This window comes from Suricata suricatta, chromosome 7 (genome assembly GCF_006229205.1).
Source record: "Suricata suricatta isolate VVHF042 chromosome 7, meerkat_22Aug2017_6uvM2_HiC, whole genome shotgun sequence".
Taxonomy (NCBI): Eukaryota; Metazoa; Chordata; class Mammalia; order Carnivora; family Herpestidae; genus Suricata; species Suricata suricatta.
This window is the reverse complement of record NC_043706.1, coordinates 118,069,427-118,092,614: the sequence shown is the minus strand read 5'-3', so window position 1 is coordinate 118,092,614 and position 23,188 is coordinate 118,069,427. Positions and strand designations below refer to the sequence as shown.

At 38.9% G+C, this 23,188-nt stretch overlaps 1 protein-coding gene across 1 annotated transcript in view; it reads left to right on the top strand.

The window, feature by feature from the left end:
* MAP3K5 (mitogen-activated protein kinase kinase kinase 5) overlaps positions 1–23,188 on the top strand; it is a 199,501-nt gene that overhangs the window by 130,054 nt on the left and 46,259 nt on the right. The window contains exons 14-16 of the mRNA XM_029943234.1: positions 2,346–2,441; positions 5,142–5,223; positions 21,488–21,621. Of these exons, the coding sequence (XP_029799094.1) occupies positions 2,346–2,441; positions 5,142–5,223; positions 21,488–21,621 (312 nt within the window). The remainder of the gene's footprint in view (positions 1–2,345; positions 2,442–5,141; positions 5,224–21,487; positions 21,622–23,188) is intronic.

The following is a 23,188-nucleotide window of genomic DNA, read 5'->3' as shown; positions in this document are numbered from 1 at the left end:
TGTTGGCGTGTATGATAGGATGGCTATCTGGTCTTTTGGTCCCAGGAACTAATCTCTTGTTAGGTGGAGCCAAAAAACCACATGTCATCTACCAGATTATATCCTGTAGTTAATGTTAATGTGACTGTTAAAGAGACTATAGGGAATTCGTTTGTTGGAAACTTTTCCTGAGGTCGCTTTAATGAAGTGTTCTTGAGATTCTAGCGGCTCACCTCAGTGGTTCCGTCTGACTTGGACATCAGAATGCCAGTGGCTCAGGAAATACTGGTTCCTGGGCTACAGAAACTTTTTTTTCTTCCAGAACCGAGAGCTACTGGTTAAACATGTAAATGCTTGTTATATAGAAGCTCAGTCTAAAAACCAACTCTTGGAAATTTCAAGCCAAATTAGTTGTGTTTACCATTTATTTCCACATAATAGAAATGAGAAGAAACAGATTTCTGCAGGCCACTTATGCAATACCCTGTTGCTTTTGGCATAATAAGAATTGGTTTTGTTGGAGCATGAACTACTAGAGCCATCTGAGTCACTGATAATTGGAGTTTGCCTGGTAAAAATCACCTGTTACCTCACGAATGATCTAAACAGAAACAAGCAAGATAATAGACTGACTCATTATATATCTTTCCAACCCATGCCTTCTCAAATAAAATTTTACTCTCTTAATATTTAATTTTTAAAACCAGTCACCAGTAAGGCACTTATTTATTGCTGCATTTTAAAGCAATTTAGGAAAGTAGGGTAACAGTAAATTCCATTTTGTCATATCTATTTTTCCAATGAAATTAAAAACAATTTTTTTAACATTTATTTATTTTTGAGAGAGAAACACACAGAGTGCGAGCAGGGGAGGGTCAGAGAGAGAGGGAGACACAAAATCCAAAGCAGGCTCCAGGCTCTGAGTGTCAGCACAGAGCCAGATGTGGGGATCAAACCCATGAACTATGAGATCATGACCTGAGCTGAAGTCGGCTGCTTAACTAACTGAGTCACCCAGTTGCCCTCGAAATTTTTTTTAAATTTAAGTATGACATCACTACATACACCTTTGTTGTGACTTACAGCATATATGTAAAATGCTTCTGTGTGGCTCCTGCTGGCTTATATGTTGAGAAACTTAAGCTGTAGTGTATGGCTTCAAAGAGAGTGAACTACTCTTGGCTTCCTTCTTTATAAAGAGATAACAAACTACAGAAAAAAAAATCCAGCTAAGTCAGCAGTTTGGTCTTGCATCACCTCAGAACTTGCTCAGCTCAGTCAACGGGCGTTTAACTGAGCACCAAGTGTGTGTCAAATGTGGAGTCCTGTTCTGCTAAGAATACAACAATGACTACGACATGAACTCCCACTCTCAGAGTGCTCACAACCCAGCCTCATAACATTTAACAACTAATGACAAGAGTTATTACTGAGATGACAGTGAGATGAGCAGTGATAGGTGTATGTTTAAGGAACACAGATGCAAGAGAAAGTCTTTCTGTTTAAAGAAGACAGAGGGAAGCTGGGCCTTAAATGATGAATAGAATTTCTGTAAAAAGTCAAAATGACGTGCCTTCCAAATTGAAGGAACAGCAGATCCAAAGGCATAAAATAGGGACTGGCAACTTACAGCCCACAGGCCAAATATCTGTCTGTTTTCGTAAATAAAGTTTTATTGGAACTCAGCCATGTTTATTTCATTTGTGTATTGTCTAAGGCTGCGCCAACAACAAAACTGAGTAGTTCGGCCTGCAAAATCTGAAATATTTACTCTCTGGCCCATTTCAGAAAATATTTGCTAACCTTTGGCATAAAACAGCCTGGCCTGCTGGTAAACTCAAAATGATTTCAGTTGCTGTAAAATCACTCGCTGAATCAGAACCAAGTGCTGTTCCACATTTCTTCATGCCTCTAAAATCTCTCCACTGATGAGGTGCTTTTATTGCCCCCTCACATTGCCTTCTTAGCTTTGGAAACATTTCATTGTTCTACAGATGCCGTAGTACCAGAATCACGGAGCCCAGCCAGCCAGTTGGTACTTAGGCCTTTCCTCCCGTCATGCAGGCTAGTGCTGCAGCAGCCAGGACGCCTTTCCATTGTAAGCTGGAGGGTACATCGCTTAGGTGTCCTTCAGGCGCACCAGAGCAGCCCTCTGTGCCGGGATAGGTAGACGAACAATTCTCAGACTATGAAGTAATTTAGTATTGTGCTATGGGGAACATCACTTCTTAAGTGCTCTTTATATCTTTCTGTTACAAACAACAATGGTGTCGTGATCAGGATTAGATATAAAATGTGTTTCTTTGTCATCACAGATTCATAGGCGTCTAGTTATTTCCCCGAATAATTCTTTTTGTTTGTTTCAGTATTTCTAAATTTGAAGAACGATGCTGTTTTCTTTATGTGCTTCATAATTCTGACGATTTCCAAATCTATTTCTGTACAGAACTGCACTGTAAAAAGTACGTATTAGTCATTGTTTATGTGTAAAACTACTGTTCTTACCTGATCATTATTTTTAACTAATGAGTGAGCGTGTAAGAAATTCATGGCCATGTGGTTATATAAATATTTCATTTAGGCTAACATTTTATAATTATGGGGTATGTTTAACAATCAGAGAATTGGGAGAGGAGACTCTCTTTAATAAATCAAGCTTTTTCTTAATCATAATTTATTTTTCCAAAGACAAAACATTAACCAAGACTTACCAGTTAATTGCCAAATACTATGTCTCGTTTTTAAAGTGCTCACTTATTACAATATATGATTACCAAAATTTTCGTTCTTGGATCCTTTTGAATAATCTCACCATTTTTTACAACAGTGGCTCTTAGCACTAGAATCAATGGATGCATTTAAAAAACTGCCCAGGCCCGGGCCTGACCCCTGACTAACTATGATGGGTTTTCTGGTGGGGGTGCAGCTCAAGTTAAGAGCCAGTTATCTGATATACACCAATAAAAGATAATCCAAAAGTCCATGGACTCGACTAGACTGTGTTTGTGTTAACCTCCCTGGGTATATTTCCCTTGAGCTAATAATTAAAGACTTCATGTTCCCTTGGAGCATAGTGACTGTCTGTCGGGACCTAGGAAAGTGAGTGACAATTTAGAAACCAAAGTGCAGGTAAAAGTCAGCTTGGACTTAAAATTTGCTTAGGGCTGTTCTTATTCAAAGACTCAGTATTTGACCCCATTGTAAATAACTAATATACTGATTACAGTATATAGTTGGTCATTTTTATCTTGATACAAGAAAAAGATGTTTAATCCATAATTCTTGGCTATAGTTTTATCTTTATTATTATAAAATATGTAGTAAAAAGACTTGGAAATAAGAAATAATTCCTAACACATGTATGGTCTACTTTTTTGCTTAAATTCTCAAGGCTAGTGATTTGTTTCTGTGATCATTATAGCCAAGATTTATGGAGTGCTTACTCTGGACCTAATATCTATTTTAATCTTCAAATAAAAACTTAGGAGGGTAATACTCATATCTTCATTGAAAAAAGTTTTTTTTTTTTTAAATGGAATCTTGGAGAGTTCAATGAGCTTAAAATGGTATATAGCCAAAAATGTAAAATCTGGGATTTGGATAAGCACATGTGACTCTAGAATCTAGGTTCCTAAAAATTACATCGTGTTCCCATCCCACGTATTATATTCTGCTTAGAGATGTACATATTGAAAAACTTTGTGTGACTAGCTGATGGAAATCTTTACCCCAGATCTTAAAGTCTGTCTTTAAAGCCAGAATTTTTTTTAGGTCTTTCACTTTCTTCTTCCTCTTGGTTGAATTTGCTTTTATCTTTAATTCATCAGGATATTTAATCTTCATCAGAGCATACTGTTATTCTGATCAGGCTTGGGAATCTCTTTTTCTTGTCACTGACTGCCAAGAAATGTGTAGAGAAAGGAAGAGTCGGGGAGTTGGCACCACACGCAAACTCCAGAGATGAGCTCCAAACTCCCAAAGGGGCTTTGTCTATTTTGTTCCTTGTCATAGTCCCAAAGGCCAGAATAGTTTTTGATCCTTGTAGACACTCTACGAGTATGTGTTGGATGGACAGATGGGAGGATGGATGGTTAGATGGTGGATGGATTAAAAAGAGGTACAAAGATAGAAAGGCTCTGGGTTGTAGTAGGTAGACTCTTCTTACCCCACATAAGCTGCTCTTCCCTTGGGTTGGGAGTGCAGAGCATGACCTGCCTGTGAGATCATGTACCTCCCTTGCTTCAAGTCTGTGAGCCCTTAGCATCTACTCTGAATAGACTAGACACAGCGAGTATTACAGGGGGCAAATCTGTTTCTTGCTGTAACTACTTTTCTTGGCTCTGAAATGGTCTACAAGAAAAACAAAAACAAAACAAAGAAACCCCCCATAACTTCACAAGAAGAGTTCTTGAAGAAAATGTCACCAAAAGAGTGGGGTGTCTTCTTTTACAAACCTCTAAGCCAGCTGTTCCTAATTCACATCAGTGTTTTGCAGGGTGTTTTTATGGGACACCGTATTTATGCTACTGGAGGCAAAAGGGTTCAATATCTCAGATCAAATGTTGATACAACACTGTATCAAATAGCCACCTCGGAATTTAGAGACACTATTCCAGAATACGGGTGTTTTTCTTAAGTTTCATTTTAAATAAGAATATTAACATCAGCAAAGACAATGATAGCTAATGTTTACTGAGTGAAGTCTTCTAAGCACTTTACAAATACTACATCAACTCATCTTCATAACAGCCTTTAAGTTTGATGCTTCTAAAGTGCCCACTTTGTAATGAAGGGGTGAGGTTCGGACAGCTAGAGCAGCTTGCCCCAAATCACACGAATACTCACCAACTGGGCCTGATATCGAAGTCCACATTCTTAGCATTTCTGTGACTTTGTCTAGCCTCATTGTTCTAATTCTATAATACATTACGTTACTATTATTTGAAGTGACGCATTAGGTTGGAAATTTCTAGACAGTCCTACCAACCTAGGTTGCCCTTTTGGAAAATCACATTTTTCACACTGATACTGATCTTTTGTTCACTGCCTGACTTTATATCTCTAAATCCCATTTTTTTGCTCTGACGTCATGTTGGAATTTACTTGGATTATATTTAATATCAAATGTATTGTGAGTGACCACATACCAACTCTCATTATAGGTTTTTTGAAATGGTGAACACCATTACTGAAGAGAAGGGGAGAAGCACGGAGGAAGGTGATTGTGAAAGTGACTCCTTGGAGGTAATGACTTTGATTTCATGACCCTTTTACCAAGTTTCTCTGTGGCTGTTTAAAAAAAGAACTATATAAAGCCTTACTGGGGAGGCGTGCGTGCGCATGCGTGCGTGCCCGTGGAGGGGGCACGTAAGCGGTGGTGAAGGGTGGGTAGCCCAGCTGGAGTCTGTGAGCTTTCTCTTCATGCTAGAGGCACCTTCTTTTAGAATCCCTTGTTAAAAAAGAGATAAAAAGCAAACATTGGAGAACTCTTATCTGGAAATACTGAGTTTGTTTTGCTTATCTGTTAGTGACTATGCGTTATCTGTGAGGAGGTTGATTGTGCTCAATGCACGGCCACAACGCCCTCACATTTTTATTCTCCTCTGATAATACGTGCAGTACAAACAAGCAAAATTAAGTGAAAATTCTGAATGACACACCTGGTTGTGGCCCTCCTTTGTATACTGCACAGATTAATAAAACAAAGAGAGGAAGTCCTTCAAATCACCTGAGATGCTGGTCTTCCCAACCCAGTTTTCTGACTTCTGCCTCATGGACACAGGACACTGTAGATACCTATTCTAGATCATGTCCATCTTTTCTGTCATGGTTACTCTGTGATCAAGAGCCTTCCTCACTGCGAGGCCCAGTGCTGGTGCAGCCCAGGAGGGCTGACCTTCGTGCTTGAGCATCTTCAGAAAGTCGGCATTCCTCCTGGCCTGGCAGTAGACCGCCATCTTCTCCGGCCCCTTCTCAGTGTTGGACTCGGAACAAAATTCTGAACCCAAGCAATACTGAAACTTACAATTCTTTTTTTGATGTTTATTTATTTATTTTTGAGAGAGAGAGAGAGCCAGCAGGCAATAGACAGAGAGAGAGACAGAATCCCAAGCAGTCTCTGTGCTGTCAGTGCTGAGCCTGACATGGGGCTCGAAGCCATGAACCATGGGATCATGACCTGAGCCGAAATCAAGATTTGGAGGTTTAACTGACTGAGCCACCCATGCGCCCCTACATTTCTAATGTTAAAGTGGAGTAGAAGAAACTAGAGCACTAGCCTGATTAGTATATTTATTTACCAGATCATTTTGACAATGTCATCCCACATAATAGAATTTTTATAAAAACATTGAAGTATTAGGGTAGCAGTTGAAAGAAAATTTAAATATAATAACCAAGTGTTACTCTGTCTAGAGTTAAGTTCTGTAATTATCTAGCAGTTGTATATAGCTTTGATGTTTCTAGGTAAGCCTGAGGCTCTTTCATTAAAGTTGTAAAAGGATGATAGACCTAATTTCAGAAAAAAAAAAAGTTTCTCCATGCATTAGCTTGTTGTCTGTAGGACTAATAGACAATCTCATTTGTATAGGTTTTATTTTATTTTTTGTATATGTTTTACATTTTACAATTTTGTATTTTCTTTTTTTTAATGTCTGTATTTTATTTTGAGAGACAGAGAGTGAGTGCGGAAAGGGCAGAGGGAGAGGGAAACACAGAATCTGAAGCAGGCTCCAGGCTCTGAGCTGTCAGCACAGAGCCCAATGCAGGGCTTGAACCCACGAACTGTGAGATCATGACCTGAGCCAAAGTCGGACGCCCAACCGACTGAGGCACCCAAGTGCCCCTGTATTTTCTTATTCAAGTATCATGTTAGGAACCAGGTTGCTAGGCTTCTGCATCAGTGCTCTTGAACTGTATCTCATTATCTCTGTTTTTATTTGGTTTAAATGTAGTCACTTGATACACAGCAACTATCAAGGTAAAGGGTAACAAAGACAGTGAAAATGAAACATTTCCATAAGTAAATACAAAATGATGAAGTGAGTGGACTGGAAAATCCACAAAGTTCCTCTTCAGTGTCATAAAAATGCTGGCTTTTTAAAAAGCCAGTGATAGGTGTCTTTTACTCTATATCCTTCATTCAGGAACTGAATCCATCTTACCAAAAATACACATAGCATGGCCAGGCTGTGGTAACCATGAGACAATTTGGGCTCCTTAATTGATTAAATCGGAAATCTAGACTCTTCTCCTGGAGTCGCTTTTACCAGTTTTACCAGTTGTAATTACCTTCGAATTTGGGATGAACATTGCCAGCTGATTTTTCTAAGACTCAGTTTCCTATGGTGTAAAAAAAAAAGTAGGTAGATCACTTTTTAAAGAGCTATCAAGAAGATACAGAATCAAGACCCTTTGATCTGGACACAGTAGGGTGGCTGTGTGAGGGGCCCTTCCCGGTCAGACAGTTCTATTGTGAGCACTGAGAATACTCACCAAACAAATAAAGAGGGAGATAAATGCTCAGTGTTCTTCCCAGGAATAGCCTGAGGGTTTTAGTTGCTGTGCTGACCTCACACACAAAAAACAGATTATACAATATTCCTGATTTATCAAAGTGCTCCTAATGCACCCTTGTCAAGTAAGTAAAGGGATGCTATTCTTTTAATGTTAGAAAAGCAATCTTACACTATCCTTTGCATTCTATCAGAATAATTTAAAATCCATGACCTAGAATGCCTTCTGTGGTATTTCTAGTGGACTATACAGCGTATATAGTGAATTCAAGCATACTTATTTTCAGTGTTTGCGCTAGTTTGCCTTTAAACCCCAAGTAGAGACGTTGCTGACATCTGTGTGTTGGGGTGGAGCGTGGTGTGGACACAATAGAAATGAACAGAGATTGTAATGATGTTCTGGACCCCACACATGGTGACATCCCTCTTTACTCTTGCTCTCACTGAATGTCTCTTTGTAGCTAGAGTACCTTTACAATAGGAATTATTAAGTAGCCTGAACTTGTATATTTGCATAACTTACGATAACTTCATGATTATATTTCTTAGATATTCACTCATGTGGAATTTAAGAAACAAAATAAGTGAACATAGCAGAAGGGAAGCAAAAATCAGATAAAAACAGAGAGGGAGGCAAACCATAAAAGACTCTTAAATACAGAGAACTGAGGGTTGCTGGAGTGGAGGGGGTTGGGGGGATGGGCTAAATAGGTGATGGACATCCAGGAGGGCACTTGTCGGGATGAGCACTGGGTGTTTTATGTAAGTGATGAATCACTAAATTCTATTCCTGAAATCATCATTATACTATATAATAATTATATCCTTTCCTAGTTCAAATGTGTATAATTTTTCAAGATTAGTACAAACTGTGCAAGGGAATTTCAAAAATAGGTCAATACTACCTCTCAGAGGACTTTTCTGCTTTTATTTTTTTCTCCTTTTTTAAAATTTATAGTTTATTGTCAAGTTGGTTTCCATATAACACCCAGTGCCCTTCCCCACAACTGCCCTCCTCCTTGCCCATCACCCCCCTTACCCCTTCCCTCTCCCCCTTCAGCCCTTGACTTTTCTGCTTTTAAACAGAAACAGCTTCTTTTGATCTAAGGCCATGTCTTTCGATTCTAGGGTATATTTTGATAGGGACAGGCAATGAATCCATACCTTCAATAATTTCATCAATACATTTATATTGAAATCATTGCATGATTGATTGTAGTTACCCATAAGGCTTATCAGCTGTAGTCCTTACTTTGGTTCTCCACCTTCCGTATTTCCACTAACAGCAAGGGCGTAACACCCAGTAACCCAAGGCAGCTCCCTGGGAGAAGCCTCTGCTCCGCCCCTCTTCCTCTTCACGCCAGGGCATCCCTCCTGCCCCTTCCCCTCATCCTGTCTGTTACTCCCGTCGCAGGTCTTCACCACCTCTCCCGTGGCCGCATCTCTCTCCTGCCCTCAGTATGCAGCTCTGTCATCATCACAGAGATCTCTCACATGATCTAATCCTGTGACTCCCCTCATTAAAAACCTTTGATGCTACTCTTTGTAGAAGAAGGTTACACAGATGCCATGTTCTCAACCCTCTGGCTGTAACACAGCCTTTCCTTTCTGCCCTGTGGGCTGGGATTGCTGAACTCTTTTCCATTTTCCCAAAGGCCAGGCTTTCCTGCCCCTGGGTTTGACCTGCAGATGTCCAGCTCCACGTGCTTGTTCTTCTTTGTCCAACCTGGTGACCACAGCCTAATTTTCTTGAGAGGCAAGTCAAGTGTCATGTTTTTCTTTGAATCATTTCTCAACAGCAGCTCTCACTTCCCTCTGCTCTCTTAGCATTTCTGCCCACTCCTCTGCCCTAGCTCTCCTTCTTACATTGTAGTTTGATAGCCTGCACCAGACAGTGAACATCCCCGGGCAGGCCTGTGGCTCTGTTTCCCTTTTAATCACATAGTCTCACATGGTGTGCGGCATTCAAGCAGAAGTCATTCGGTCAGGTCAGAGGCGTGGCAGGGTTTGGAGGTAGGGTGTGATAAAGCCAGAATTTTAAAAAAATATCTCAAGGTGTGAGGAGAGGGCTATGGATCGGAAGGGACAGAGCAGGTGCTGTGATATTGGCTTGAAAGCGGTTCCAGCAATGTTAAGTCAGTGAAAGACCGAACACTGTTGTTAAGTCAGTAAAAGAATGAACACTGTGATCTGGCTGTATAGCATTATTGACTCGTTCTCTTTTTATCTTTCTCTTTTTATTTCCTGGAAGAAAAAAACAGACACAAATTACTGAGGTCCTTTTGGTCCTCAATAAAAAATGTGTTACACCTCCCCCCTCACTCCTCTCCCAAACGCATACGTATATTCTGTCTCTCTACCTTATTCTCTTTCTCTCTTCCTCCCTCCATCCCTCCCTTTTCTTCTCTACCCTCTTTTTCTTACATTCATTTGTACCTCAGCATTTTCTTAAAATGGGCATATGACTGACATAAACCTGAAGTAGTCATAGCATGTGGTCCTGTGAACCGGTTTATACCTACTTTCCAATGTGCATAAAGAGAAAGTTGACCCCTTGTTGGGTGAAGTGGAGACAAGCAAGATAAAAAGAACATTTTCCTTTGACTTAAACGTCTGCAGAATGATAAAATACCTTACCATTTCCTTTTCTGATTTCCTTCACAAACATTAACAGTGAATTATGGTTTAGAATTCATTTAAATCAATTTGGAATTATTAGATTCACATTGGTTTGTTTTTCTTTAACATCCTATTTCTATTTTTTAAACTCTATTTACTTTGAGAGAGAGAGTGTGTGCATACACGTGTGGGAGAGGGGCAGAGAGAGGGGGAGAGAGAATCCCAATCAGGCTCCATGCTGTCAGTGCAGAGCCCAGTGCGGGGCTCTGTCCCATTAACCAGGAGATCATGACCTGAGTTTAAACCAATAGTCAGGTGCTTAACTGACTGAGCCACTCAGGTACTTCTTTATTTCTATTTTTGTATATATCTATATGTTGAAACTCAACACCCACATTTACTACACCTTCTGAGAAAACATTCACTCACGCTGTTGTGTGATATGAGTATCAATTTGTTATTCACTCATTCTGTTGGTGGGAAACAACAACTTTTTCCTCTGCTAACTTAGGTTCAATGATTGGGGGCTTGCAAATCAACTGACAAGACACTTTAACAAGACAACGTTTATTCATGTATAAGGAGCATGCAAAGTGGTTTCTGATCACCTAGAGTTAAGTTTATCCTACTAAGAAAAGTCCTTGATAGGACCTAAGGAAAAGCACACGGTGGGAAACTAATGACAAGAAAGTGAAAGGTACAGAAAGTTTGACAAGGGTTTCTTTATGTAATCTCTCATCCAGGCACCAGTGGTCTGAAACCTCCCAGAGAGGGGTATTGGCAGCTCTGTTTTCAGGACACTTTCTTAAGCCAGCAAAAGAAGTTTGGATAGGTTTTTAATGCAGTTTTATTCAGATGTTTTCAGCTTAAAGTAATCTCTTTCTTAAAGCTTATTTATTTTGAGAGAGAGAGACAGAGAAAGAGAGTGAGCACAAGTGGGGAAGGGGCAGAGAGAGAGGAAGAGAGAGAATCCCAAGGTTCCATACCACCAGTGTAGATCCCGGTACAGGGTTCAAGCTCACGAATCATGAGATCATGACCTGAGCTGAAGTCAGATGTTTAACTGACCAAGCCACCCAGGCATTCCTAAAATCATGTTTATACTACATTAATGGGTACAAATTCAATTCACTCAACTAGTATTTATTGGACACCTGGTAGTGGTAGACTCTATTCTAGGTGCTAGGAATGCGGCAGAGAAAAATTTGAGAAAAACCTCTCTCCTCACTAAGCTTACATTCTAGTGAGAGACTGAGAATAAACATAGATAAGTAAAATACATAGCATATTTGATAATAATCAGTATTAAGTAGAAAAATTATGCAGGGAAGGGTTCAGGAACTTACAGCATAATGGAGCAAGCAAGTTGAGACCAATAACCCAGGGACAGCTTATTGCAAAGGTAATATTTGAGTAAAGGCCAGAGGGAGAAGAGATCTATCAAACTAGATATTTGTACCTACAGCATTTTTAGCATTTTATTAGTGTTATTAATAGTTATTAATGATTTTTGCATTTGCATATTAAGAAGGCAATACAGACTGAAAATTAACAAAGCTACCATGTGGGTCTTTGAGATGACCACTCACTTAAGGTAATTAAGCTCCAGAGGGAAGCGTACAGCCTTTTAGAAGGTGATTGTTTTGCTGTGGGTCCCCTGACAGCGCGAGGACTAAGTGAATCACCACTTTGTTGTTTGGCCTTGTCAGTATTGTCGTCCTACGCCGAGCCCCTTTCCAGTACCAGGCTTAGATTGTTCTGGGCAGGCAACAATAGAGGGATGCCTCCAGAAGTATTCCCATCACTGCTTCAAAATGCAGTTGTTTCCCTTAGCAACAACCTAATTCCTCTTGCCTATTGCCTAGAAATAGGTGCAAAATATATAAGCAGTGTAATCTTACCTTTTATTTTTAAAACCACTCTTTCCTCCACCCCTACCTTTTCCCATATTTCTAATTTAATATACCTTGTTTTCCCTTGACCTGTAGCCTGGCTCTTCTAGTTTCTTGGCTATCACATGGATAATTCTCTGTCCATAATTATAGGCCAGCCCAGTCTCCTCAAACCTGCCTTTTCAATTTATATCTCAACACAGTAAGAATAGGAAGAAGAGATGTAAAAAAACCAACTAAGCAGTTACTTATGGGAATGCTTTTCAGTTTGGCCTTATTAAAGTCCTTTTTTTCTTTTACTATGACTGCTTTGTTCAACAGAAAATCGACTGCCATATCTAATACATAATCTTCTTTAAAAGGATAGTCTTTTGATGCTTTAGATCCAGAGGGAAACTAAAACTTGGGCAGCCTCATGTAGCTTTATATATTCTTCGTCACAACTCCCTACAACCAAAAATAAATGATGCCAATTTTCAATGTTTTGTTTTGGCACCTGGTTTGTAACAACAAACAAACAAACAGAAGATTCTCATCAAATTTTCTATAGCCTGATTAATCAATTAAGCAAATATTTACTAAACGTCTCCTACAAACTAGATACAGGGATAGAGAGCAGTTAAAGATAAATCCTAGCTCTCGCAAAGCTCAGAGTCCAAACTGAGATGCAGATTGAGTAAGAGAAGGAAGAGTTACAAAAGTATGAGTGAGGGCAGAAAGGCTTGGAAGCACATCCGACCAGAAAGTTACCCAGCTTTTGAGGATCAGGTGGACAGTTCAGGAAAGATTTCTAGAGTTTGGTTTTGAGAGCTGAGGCATAATTACTCAGGTAGAAAACAGAGTGTGTAAAGGCACAAATATCTTGGGACCCCCTCTGAGAGTCTTTGGAGAAGATTGATAATAGAAGGTTGGCCACAGAGGCAGCAATAAGCTGAATGGCATTTCTTCTGCACTAAGGAGATTGGCTTTGATTCTGAAAGTAACGAGAAACCCATAAAGCAGAGGCAATGATACAAACATGGACAGCTCACTGTGGAACTTTGGACTTTGGAAAGTTCACTGCCAGCTTTAGTGGAGGATGGATCAAGGAACAAGGCAACAAGAGAGGAGGGGACAGGAAGGCCAGGTAAGAGTCTGTAGACTTAGTACAGAAGAAGAACAAGGAGGGCCTGATTTAAGGCAAGAGCAGATGTACCTAACAGCATTTGGCAATCAGCTTGATATGGGGAATAAAGGAAAGGAAAGAATGAAGTCTAAGAGGGTCACCAGGTGTCTATCAGATACCTGAAGAAGAGAATCGATGTTCAGTGCATACTGATGACACACTGGAATACATTTATAGTAATGGTGTTTGGAAACAGAAGAACATCCCTACAACATTGGTAGTGGTGAGAATATTGAATCAGGAATTGTGAGCTTTGTTTAAATCACAGCTCTTTTTCACTCGGAAAGATGTTTCTGATCATTTGTAAATTGAAGCTAATCAGAGACCTTTCCTACTATGACACAGGCTTATTATGACTCTCAAATGAGATAGGTTATTGACAGTTAATTTTTTTCTTTTAAATTATAAAGCATTACATGGGGCACCTGGGTGGCTCCATGAGTTAAGCATTTGATTCTTGATTTTGGCTCATGTCATGATCTCATGGTTTGTGAGCTCAAGCCCCATGTCAGACTCTGCACTGACAGCGCAGAGCTCTCTCTCTCTGTCTTACTCAAAAATACATAGGTAAGCTTTATTTAAAAAATAGAGTTGGGCATCTGACTTTGGCTTGGGTCATGATCTCATGATTCATGGGTTTGAGCCCTACCTGGAACCTGCCTCAGATTCCCCCTCTCTCGGATTCAGTGTCTCCTTCTCTCTCTGCCCCTCGTTCTGTCTCTCTCTCAAGATTAAACATTCAATTTTTTTAAATTATAGAGCATTATAATAATGTAAGATGGTGGTGGTACTAGGTTCAGTGTCTAGGTTTCTATGTCCTTTCTAGGGCACATCAGCAAAGATGAGTTACTTTGGTGACAGACCCTGCCCTGCCTCCTCCTGGCCTGGGTCCTGGCTGGTAGATTTCCAGTATGAGTGGCAGGTATGGTAGAAGTCTGGGTCACAGGAATTGGGTGTGGAGATTTAGGATCTTTCTGGTGGAATTTTTTTTCTTTTTACTATTTTTTACTGCCTCTTTCTGGAGCCCAGTTTCATCTTCAAGTTTGAGAAAATTGCTAAAAGATTACTTCCTCCATTCTCTTACCCTGAAAACATGCCTGATCTTCTGCTCTGGACAAGGACAGTCTTCAGTCTTATATTAGACATCTAGAACAGGAGTATACTTTTATGCACATTGGAGTATGTACAGTGTGTACATTATGATTATGTACAGTGTTGCTAATGGGAAAGAGGATGCCTCCCTTCCAGAGAACAGTACATGATAGGAGGTGAGTGCTCGCTCAGTCATGGCAGGATATTAGGCACAGTGTTCCCCCAAGAGAATTTAACTAATTGTCTTCTATCAATGCTTGGAAACCTGTTGGAAATAAATAAACTGAAGCTAGTAATGTTAAAACCACATTTTCCTCATCCTCCTTGGCAGCAGTCCCTTAAGTCAAGTGTCTGTACCCTAAAGAATTTGCAGAGTGATCTAATTACCACCTTTCTAGGTAATGTGTCCTTTTTATCTCTGTTTTCTTTATGACCGTCTGTTTACTTTTCATTTTGTAATTTCCCTATACCATATCTGCATGTGAATTTATTTTTATTTTTCCTAGTTAAGGTTCAGTTTTTAGAAGCTGTGTTTGATTCTGTCTTATATCTGCCTGGCCTTTTTTAGAATGTATTATTTCCTTTTCTCATGCTTTTTGATTTCCTGTTTTATATCTTTATATTAAATGTACTTATTTAAATTTTTTGATATTTATTTATTTTTGAGAGAGAGACTGAATGTGAGTGGGGACAGAGAGAGAGAGAGAGAGAGAGAGAGAATCCGAAGCAGGCTCCAGACTTTGAGCTGTCTGCACGGAGCCCAGTGTGGGACTCAAACTCATGAACTGTGAGGTCATGACCTGAGCTGAAGTCAGATGCTTAACCAACTGAGCCACCCAGTCACTCCTGTACTTATTTTAAAGTTTTTGTTTCTTTTACTTTAGGAGGTTTGGGGAGATTGATATTTGTCAAATCAGCTGACTCACTGGTGGTGAATTATTTCCTTATATGCTTTAAAATTTTGAGATGTGAGCTCAATTTCAATGACATACTATCAGTGAGAATCCTAAATAGCCCATATTAAGGGAGTGTCCGTAAAATATTTTTGCTTTGTTTCTGTTGGCACTCCAGGGATGTCCCAAGCTCAAGACCAATTATGGGTATCATGATAAGTGTAAATTTGAATTAAACCTACATAAGGATCAGCCTGTGGTTGAAAGTATTCAGAGGAGACTTGTTTTTGTCCACTCAGAACTCAGTATAAGACAGATGAGCTTTATTTTGGTTTCCCAGTGTAATGGGCTTTTTTCTAATCTACCTGTTCATCAAGTTATAGTCCTTCAGACTTGTTTTTGTCCACTCAGAACTCAATATAAGACAGATGAGCTTTATTTTGGTTTCCCAGTGTAATGGGCTTTTTTCTAATCTACCTGTTCATCAAGCTGGGTATGCCAGCTCTTCACCTGGTATGGACACAAGGCCCCATTTCCTGTCCCCTCATGACATTAAGATGAAAGTGTCAGATAAGGGGTTGACAAACTATAGCCCAAAGGCCAAATCCACCCTGCCGTTACCCTTGGTAAATGAAGTTTTTTTGGAATGCAACCATGTCCCTTTGTTTATATATTGACTGGACTGTTTGTGTGCTATAATGGCAGAATTGAGTAGTTGCCACAGAGATCAGATGGCCCATAAATCTTAAAGTACTCAATCTCTGCCCTTTTAAGAAAGCATTTGCCAACCCTGTCCAAGATAATGAGACTGAAAGTCTAGCCCTGATCCCCACCCCTTGGGCTGTAGGGATATCAGTTATGGTCCTTTTTCTCTTTATTTCTAGCTCCTAGGCATCTTCTTTACTTTTTTTGTACGTCCTCCTAGGTATTTAAAAATGTCTGCTTTTTTTTTAATGTAGCTGTTTTTAGCAGAACATTTGCCACATACCAAGCCCATCATATTGCCAATACCAGAACCCACTTTCTAGTATCTTGGATATACATAAGCTATCTGTGAACCTAATGGTAATCACAAATCAAAAACCTGCAATGGGTACACAAACACTAATGAGAAGGGAATCCAAGCATATCACTAAAGGAAGCCATCAAACTACAGAGGAAGAGAACAAAAGAAGAAAGGAATAGAGAACTACAAAAACAACCATAAAACAAGGAATAAAATGACAATAAGTACATACCTGAATACTTAGTTTGAATGTAAATGGAGTAAATGCTCCAGTCAAGACAGTGACTGGATGGATAAAAAAGCAAGGCCCATTTATATGTTGCCTACCAGAAACTCACTGGAGATTGAAGATGGAATAGAAAAATATTTACTGTGCAAATTGGAGCCAAAGGAAAGCTAAGGTAGCAGTACTTATATCAGACTAAGTAGACTAAAGCAAAGACTGTAACAAGACCAAAAGGACACTACATAATGATAAAGGGAACAATCCAATAAGAGGATATAAAATTGTAAATATTTATGCACCCAACATGGAGCACCTAAATGCATAATGCAAGTATTAACAGACATAAAGGAAGAAATTGACAGTAACACAATCATAGTAGGGAACTTTAACATCCCACTTATATTGATGGATAGATCATCTAGACAGAAAATCAACAAGGAAACAGTGGCTTTGCATGAGACCCTGGACCAAGTGGATCTAACGTATATTTAGAACATTCCATCCCCCCGAAAGTAGAATACATATTTTTTGAAATGCACATAGAGCATTCTCCAGAATTGATCACCTTGGGCCACAAAACAAGTCTCAACAAATTTAAAAAATTGAAATATCATGCATCTTTTCTGACCACAATGGTATGAAACTAGAAATTAATCACAAGAAAAAAATCTGGGAAAGAATACCAATACCTAGTAGCTAAGTAATATGCCAGTAAATAATGAATGGGTCAATAAAAAAAAAAATCAAAGAGGAAATAGAAAAATACATGCAGACAAATGAAAATGAGAATATAACAGTCCAAAACCTATTCTGAGAGGGAAGATTATAGCAATGCAGGCCTCCTCAAGAAGCAAGAATATCTCAAACAGCATATCCTTACACTTAAAAGAACTAGAAAAAAAATAACAAATAAATCCCAAAGCCAGTAGAAGGAGGAAATAATAAAGACTAGAGTAGAATAAATGAGTACAGACTAAAAAATAAAATAGAACAAATCAGTGAAACTAGGAGCTGGTTCTTCGAAAAGACCAACAAAATTGATGAGCCTTTAGCCAGACTCATCAAAAAATAAGTAAATAAAACAGATGCAAGAATCCTCAACAAAATATTAGCAAGCCAGATCCAACAATACATTAAAAAAATTGTTCAACATGATGCATCACATCAACAAGACGAAGGATAAAAACCCTATGACCATTTCAATAAAATGCAGAAAAAAACATATGACAAAAGTACAGCATCAATTCGTGATAAAAACCTTCAACAAAGTAGGTTTAGAGGGAACATACTTTAACATAATAAAAGCCATAAGTGAAAAACCCAAAAAAAACATCACCGTCCATGGTGAAAAAATGAAAGCTTTTCCCCTAAAACAGGAGTAAAACAAGGATGTCCACTCTCACCACTTTCTTTTAGCATATTATTAAGGTTCTAGCCACAGCAGTCAGATAACATAAAGAAGTAAAATGCATCCAAATTGGTAAGGAAGAAGTAAAACTTTGACTGTTTGCATATGTCATGATACTATATATATAAAGCCCTATAGACTACCCAAAAAAGAAAAGAAAAGAAAAAAAACCCCACAAACTACTACAACCGATAAATGAATTTAGTAAAGTCATGGGATACAAAAGTAATATACAGAAACCTGCATTTCTATACACTAGTAAGTAGCAGAAAGAAATTAAGAAAAGTCGCATTTACAATTTGATCAAAAAGAATGGAATACCTAGGAATAAATTTAACCAAGGAGTTGAAAAACCTGTGCTCCAGAAACTATGAAACACTGAGGAAAGACATTAAAGACAACACAAACAAATGGAAATGTGCTCACGGATTGGAAGAACCAAGTTTGTTAAAATGCCCATACTGCCCAAAGCAGTCTACAGACTGAATGCAATTCTTATTAATACCAACATTTTCAATTTTTTTAAGTTTTATTTATTTATTTTGTGAGGGGGGGAGGATGAGCAGGGGTGGTGCAGAGAGAGGGGGAGAGAGAATCCCAAGCAGGCTCCACACTGCCAGTGCAGATCCCGATGTGGGGCTTGAACTCACAAACTGTGAGACTGTGACCTGAGCTGAAATCAAGAGCCAGACGCTTAACCAACTGAGCCACCAGGCACCCCCATGCCAATAACATTTTTTACAAAATTAGAACAAATAGTATTAAAATATATATATATATATGGAGGGGCGCCTGGGTGGCTCAGTCGGTAAAGCGTCTGGCTTCAGCTCAGGTCATGATCTCACGGTTCATGGGTTCGGGCCCCGTGTTGGGCTCTGTGCTAACAGCTAGCCCAGAGCCTGGAGGCTGCTTCAGATTCTCTGTCTCCCTCTCTCTCTGACCCTCCCCTGCTCACGCTGTCTCTCTCTGTCTCTCAAAAGTAAAAACATTAAAAAAAAAAACCTTTAAAAAATTAAAAAAATAAAATATATATGGAACAACAAAAGGCCCCAAATAGCCAAAGCAGTCTTGAAAAAGAAGACTAAAGCTGGATGTATCACAATCCCAGGTTTCAAGATAATGCTGGAAAACTGTAATCAAACCAGTATGGTGCTGACACAAAAATAAACACATGGATTATTGGAACACAGTAAAGAGCCCAAAATTGATCCCTGCTTATATGGTCAATTAATCTAAGACTAAGGAGGCAAGAATATACAATGGGGAAAAGATAATGTCTCCAACAAATAGTGCTGGGAAAACTGGATAGCAAAAGAATGAAACAGGACCTCTTTGTCACACCATACACAAATATAATTTCAAAGTAGATTATAGACCTAAGTGTGAGATCTGAAAGCATAAAACTCCTAGAAGAAAACATAGGCAGTAGGGGCACCTGGGTGGCTCAGTCGGTTAAGTCTCCTACTTCGGCTCAGGTCAGATCTCACGTTTGTGGGTTCGAGCCCCGTGTCAGGCTCTGTGCTGACTGCTAGCTCAGAGCCTGGAGCCTGCTCTGGTTCTGTGTCTCCTTCTCTCTCTGCCCCTCCCCCTCTCATGCTCTGTCTCTCTCTGTATCAAAAATAAATAAAACATGAAAAAAAAACATAGGCAGTAATTTTTTTTATCAACAGCCATAGCAACTCTTTTCTAGATATGTCTTCTCTGGCAAAGGAGACAAAAGCAAAAGTAAACTATTGAGACTATACCAAAATAAAAAGCTTCTGCACAGCAAAAGAAACCAGCAACAAAACAAAAAGGCAACCCACTGAATAGAAGAAGATATTTTTAAGTAATATATTTGATAAGGGGTTAATATTCAAAATATATGAAGATCTTACACAACTCAACACCCAAAAAAACCATGAATAATCCAATTAAAAAATGGGCAGAGGACCTGATCAGATATTTCTCTAAAGAATACATCCAGATGGTGAAAAGATGTTCAACATCACTTATCATCAGGGAAATGCAAATCAAAACTATAAAGAAATACACTTACACCTGTCAGAATAGCTAAAATCAAAAACACAAGAAATAACAAGTGTTGGTGAGGATGTGGAGAAAAAGGAACCATTGTGTACTGTTAGGTTGGAATCCAAGCTGGTGGAATCACTGTGGAAAACAGAGGTTCCTCAAAAAAACTAAAAATTGAATCACTATATGATCCAGTAATTCCACTTCTGGGTATTTACCCAAAGAAAATGAAAACACTAATTCACCACTAATGCACCCCTAAGTTTGTGGCAGAATTACTTACAATACCCAAGTATGATAGTAATCCATGTGTCCATTGATAGATAATTTAGATTATAATGGAAGATTACTCAGCCATAAAAAAAGGAATGAAATCTTGCCATTTGCAACAATATGGATGGATCTAGAGCACAAAATGCTAAGTGAAATAAGTCAGAGAAAAAGACAGGTACCCATATGATTTGACTCATGTGGAATTTAAGAAACAAAGCAAACAAAGAGAAGAAGAGATGAACAAAAAACCTAGTTAACAAACTGGTGGTTGCCAGAGGGAATGTGGGTGAGGGATGGGTGAAATAGATAAGGAAGAATAGGGGTACACTTACCCTGATGAGCACTGAGAAATGTATAGAATTATTGAGTCATTGTACTGTGTACCTGAAACTAACATAACATTGTATATTAGTTATACTTGAATAAAAAAAAGAAAAAGAAACCTGCAGAAACAAAAAATTTTGCTAATTTATAAAAGTTAGAAAGCAGTTTCTTTTAATGGCCAACGTAAACCCTTTTTTGAGTTGAATCCGGCTGTGGGATTTTACACCCTATCAAAATGTAGGCAGTAGTAAGAGTGTGTTCTATGTTCTCTCCTGTTCCGTGTAGTTTTACCCTGGGTTTCTAGAGTGTGGCTTGACTTTTTGATGGTCCTCAATGTAGTAATTTCAGTCTGAAACCAAAAATAGGCATTTTTGAATACCTCCTCCAGTTTCAGGAGTTCTCTATCAAACATTGTCTAAACCCCTCTTATTTTGTTCCAGTTTTCCATAGTTGACTGAGATGCTTGGCAGTTTGGGGTTTAGGGCTGTAAATATTTCCTTTTACATCAAAGATGAAATTTTCTTCCTATCTTACATTTTAAAAATGTTTTCTGGTCTTGGGGAATTGAGGGTAAAGGAAGAATCCTTACTTTATGATTGTCAGTGATGAAGACCTCAGAAATTTTCAGCTTACCCAAAGCCTTTCTTCCTAGGACTTTATTCTCTTGGCAGAGTATGAAATACTTGGATAGCACTAAAAGCTGAGAAGTAAAAGAAAGATTAATTAGATGTAATAGATATTGACAGACATTGCTAATCATACTCATTTCCAAGATCTATGAAAAATAGGATTTAGTGGGTAAAAGAATCCAAATGGGCTTTTGAAGAAATACTTTTCTGGATTTAAGTACATAGTCCCCACTGTGTTCATAGCAACTGTGAAAACATGAACGCACTATCTGCTTTCTGTTGGGAGTGTCTAGTTTTTGGTTCTTGAAGCTCCTGCTTAGAACTTAATCAGATTGTTTTGCTTGTTAAACCCATGTGATAAAATAAGGGAAAATGCTCTTGCAAAAAGTTGGTATTTAGAGTGTAAAATGCAACTAATGTGTCAACCTCCCATCACCATTTTTTCCCTTTGTAGTATGACTACGAATATGATGAGAATGGAGACAGAGTCGTTTTAGGAAAAGGCACTTACGGGATAGTCTATGCAGGCCGAGACCTGAGCAACCAAGTCCGAATCGCTATAAAGGAAATCCCAGAGAGAGATAGCAGGTACAGTACTTGTGGCTAATAAAAGCTGTTTTCAGGGTGTTCTGGGATGGCATTTTAGACAATATTTTCATGATATTATAACTAATGAAACTCTGTGTGAAAACTCCAGTGTTTTAATCATACCCTTATAAGATTTAGCTGTGTTGTTACTCATTGATTCAAGCACAACTCTGGTGGGGAAAGATGGTCTCTTTTAGGTGACAAGGACAAAACTTCTAATGAGTAGAAAAGCCGTTGGCCTGTGTGTACTGGGCTCAGTGATGTCAGAGAATGGTTGATTCATTAGACAGATAGATGGGGAGTAAGCATGATCAGCAGTGGTTTGAACCAGAAGTTCCAATGTCCAGTCCAGCATCTGTGGAGCTTGGAACTCATACCTCCATCAGTGGTAAGCTGACCAAACTGAGAAACCAACAGCTCTTCTTGGACCCACTGGAGAAGTGAGGTCACAGGCCAAGCCACTCCCCCAAAGTTGGAGAGACAGTCATGGGGTGGGGGGCATACTTGGTGAGTTTTGCCTCCAGGAACCCTACCAGATCCTCATAGTAATATTGGAGAAAAATCTCCTAGTGTGCTGGAGCCCAGCTCCAGCAGGTCCAGGGGCCCCTGAAAGGATGGACAGTGTCGGCACGAGAGAGTGATGAGAGAGCCTCAAGTTTCTTTCTTGATCACCAGGCAGGCATCTCTGCTTTGTCTGCTTTGGTGTCTTTTTGTATTGATCAAGCAATAACATGTCATCAGAAAATAGGAACTGTTTACAGTGACTAATTCTTAGTGATAAGGTGCTTTCATCATCAAAAGTGTACAGAAACAAGTTTTACAGAAGTGTTTTTTAGAACCATCCCATTCTTTCTTGGTGCCAGTTTCCCAGATTAAGAAAGTTTAACAAACCTGTCTTGTTTTGTACGGGTTGGTTATTGGCCAATATTTCGACTTTGCTTTTTAATTAACAAGTTACAACCAAATCATGTAATGTACTTACAGTGAAGTTGAGTAAATCTTACAACCAAAAATATAACAGGATGTTTTTAGTAGAAAACAGGATTAACATACATATTATTTAAGTTAGTAAAGCTAAGGTTAAAATATAGGTTAAGTTGTATATAGATAGGCTAAGAGTTATTGTGATTGGCTTATAAACTACAAGAGAAGAAAGAAAAGAGAAGAAATGTTTATTAACAACTTGCTTGAGAAAGCCCTTTTTTTAAATGTAAGTACAATGGGAGCCCTATGTGTGTTGGCCTTGGACCTGGGTTTCCCACATTCTTATCCACCTCATAACTGAAGTCAGTATAAGGGAGGTTATTTTTCAAGTGTAGACTTTGGGAGGGGATCATGTTCTGACCTTGTCTTCTACTTCTAATCTCCAATTGAGGCTCCAATTTTCTTCAGACCAGACTCAAACGGACTATGTTTTTGACCATGTATTTAATTCTTATCTCCAAATTAGGCTACTTTTCTCTAGGCCAGACTCAAATGCAATTTTTGTGTTTTAACCCCTTCAAGTCTATGCTTTGTGTCTGCAAGGCTCATTAGAGGAGCCTTTTGTCAAATATTTATAATGTTT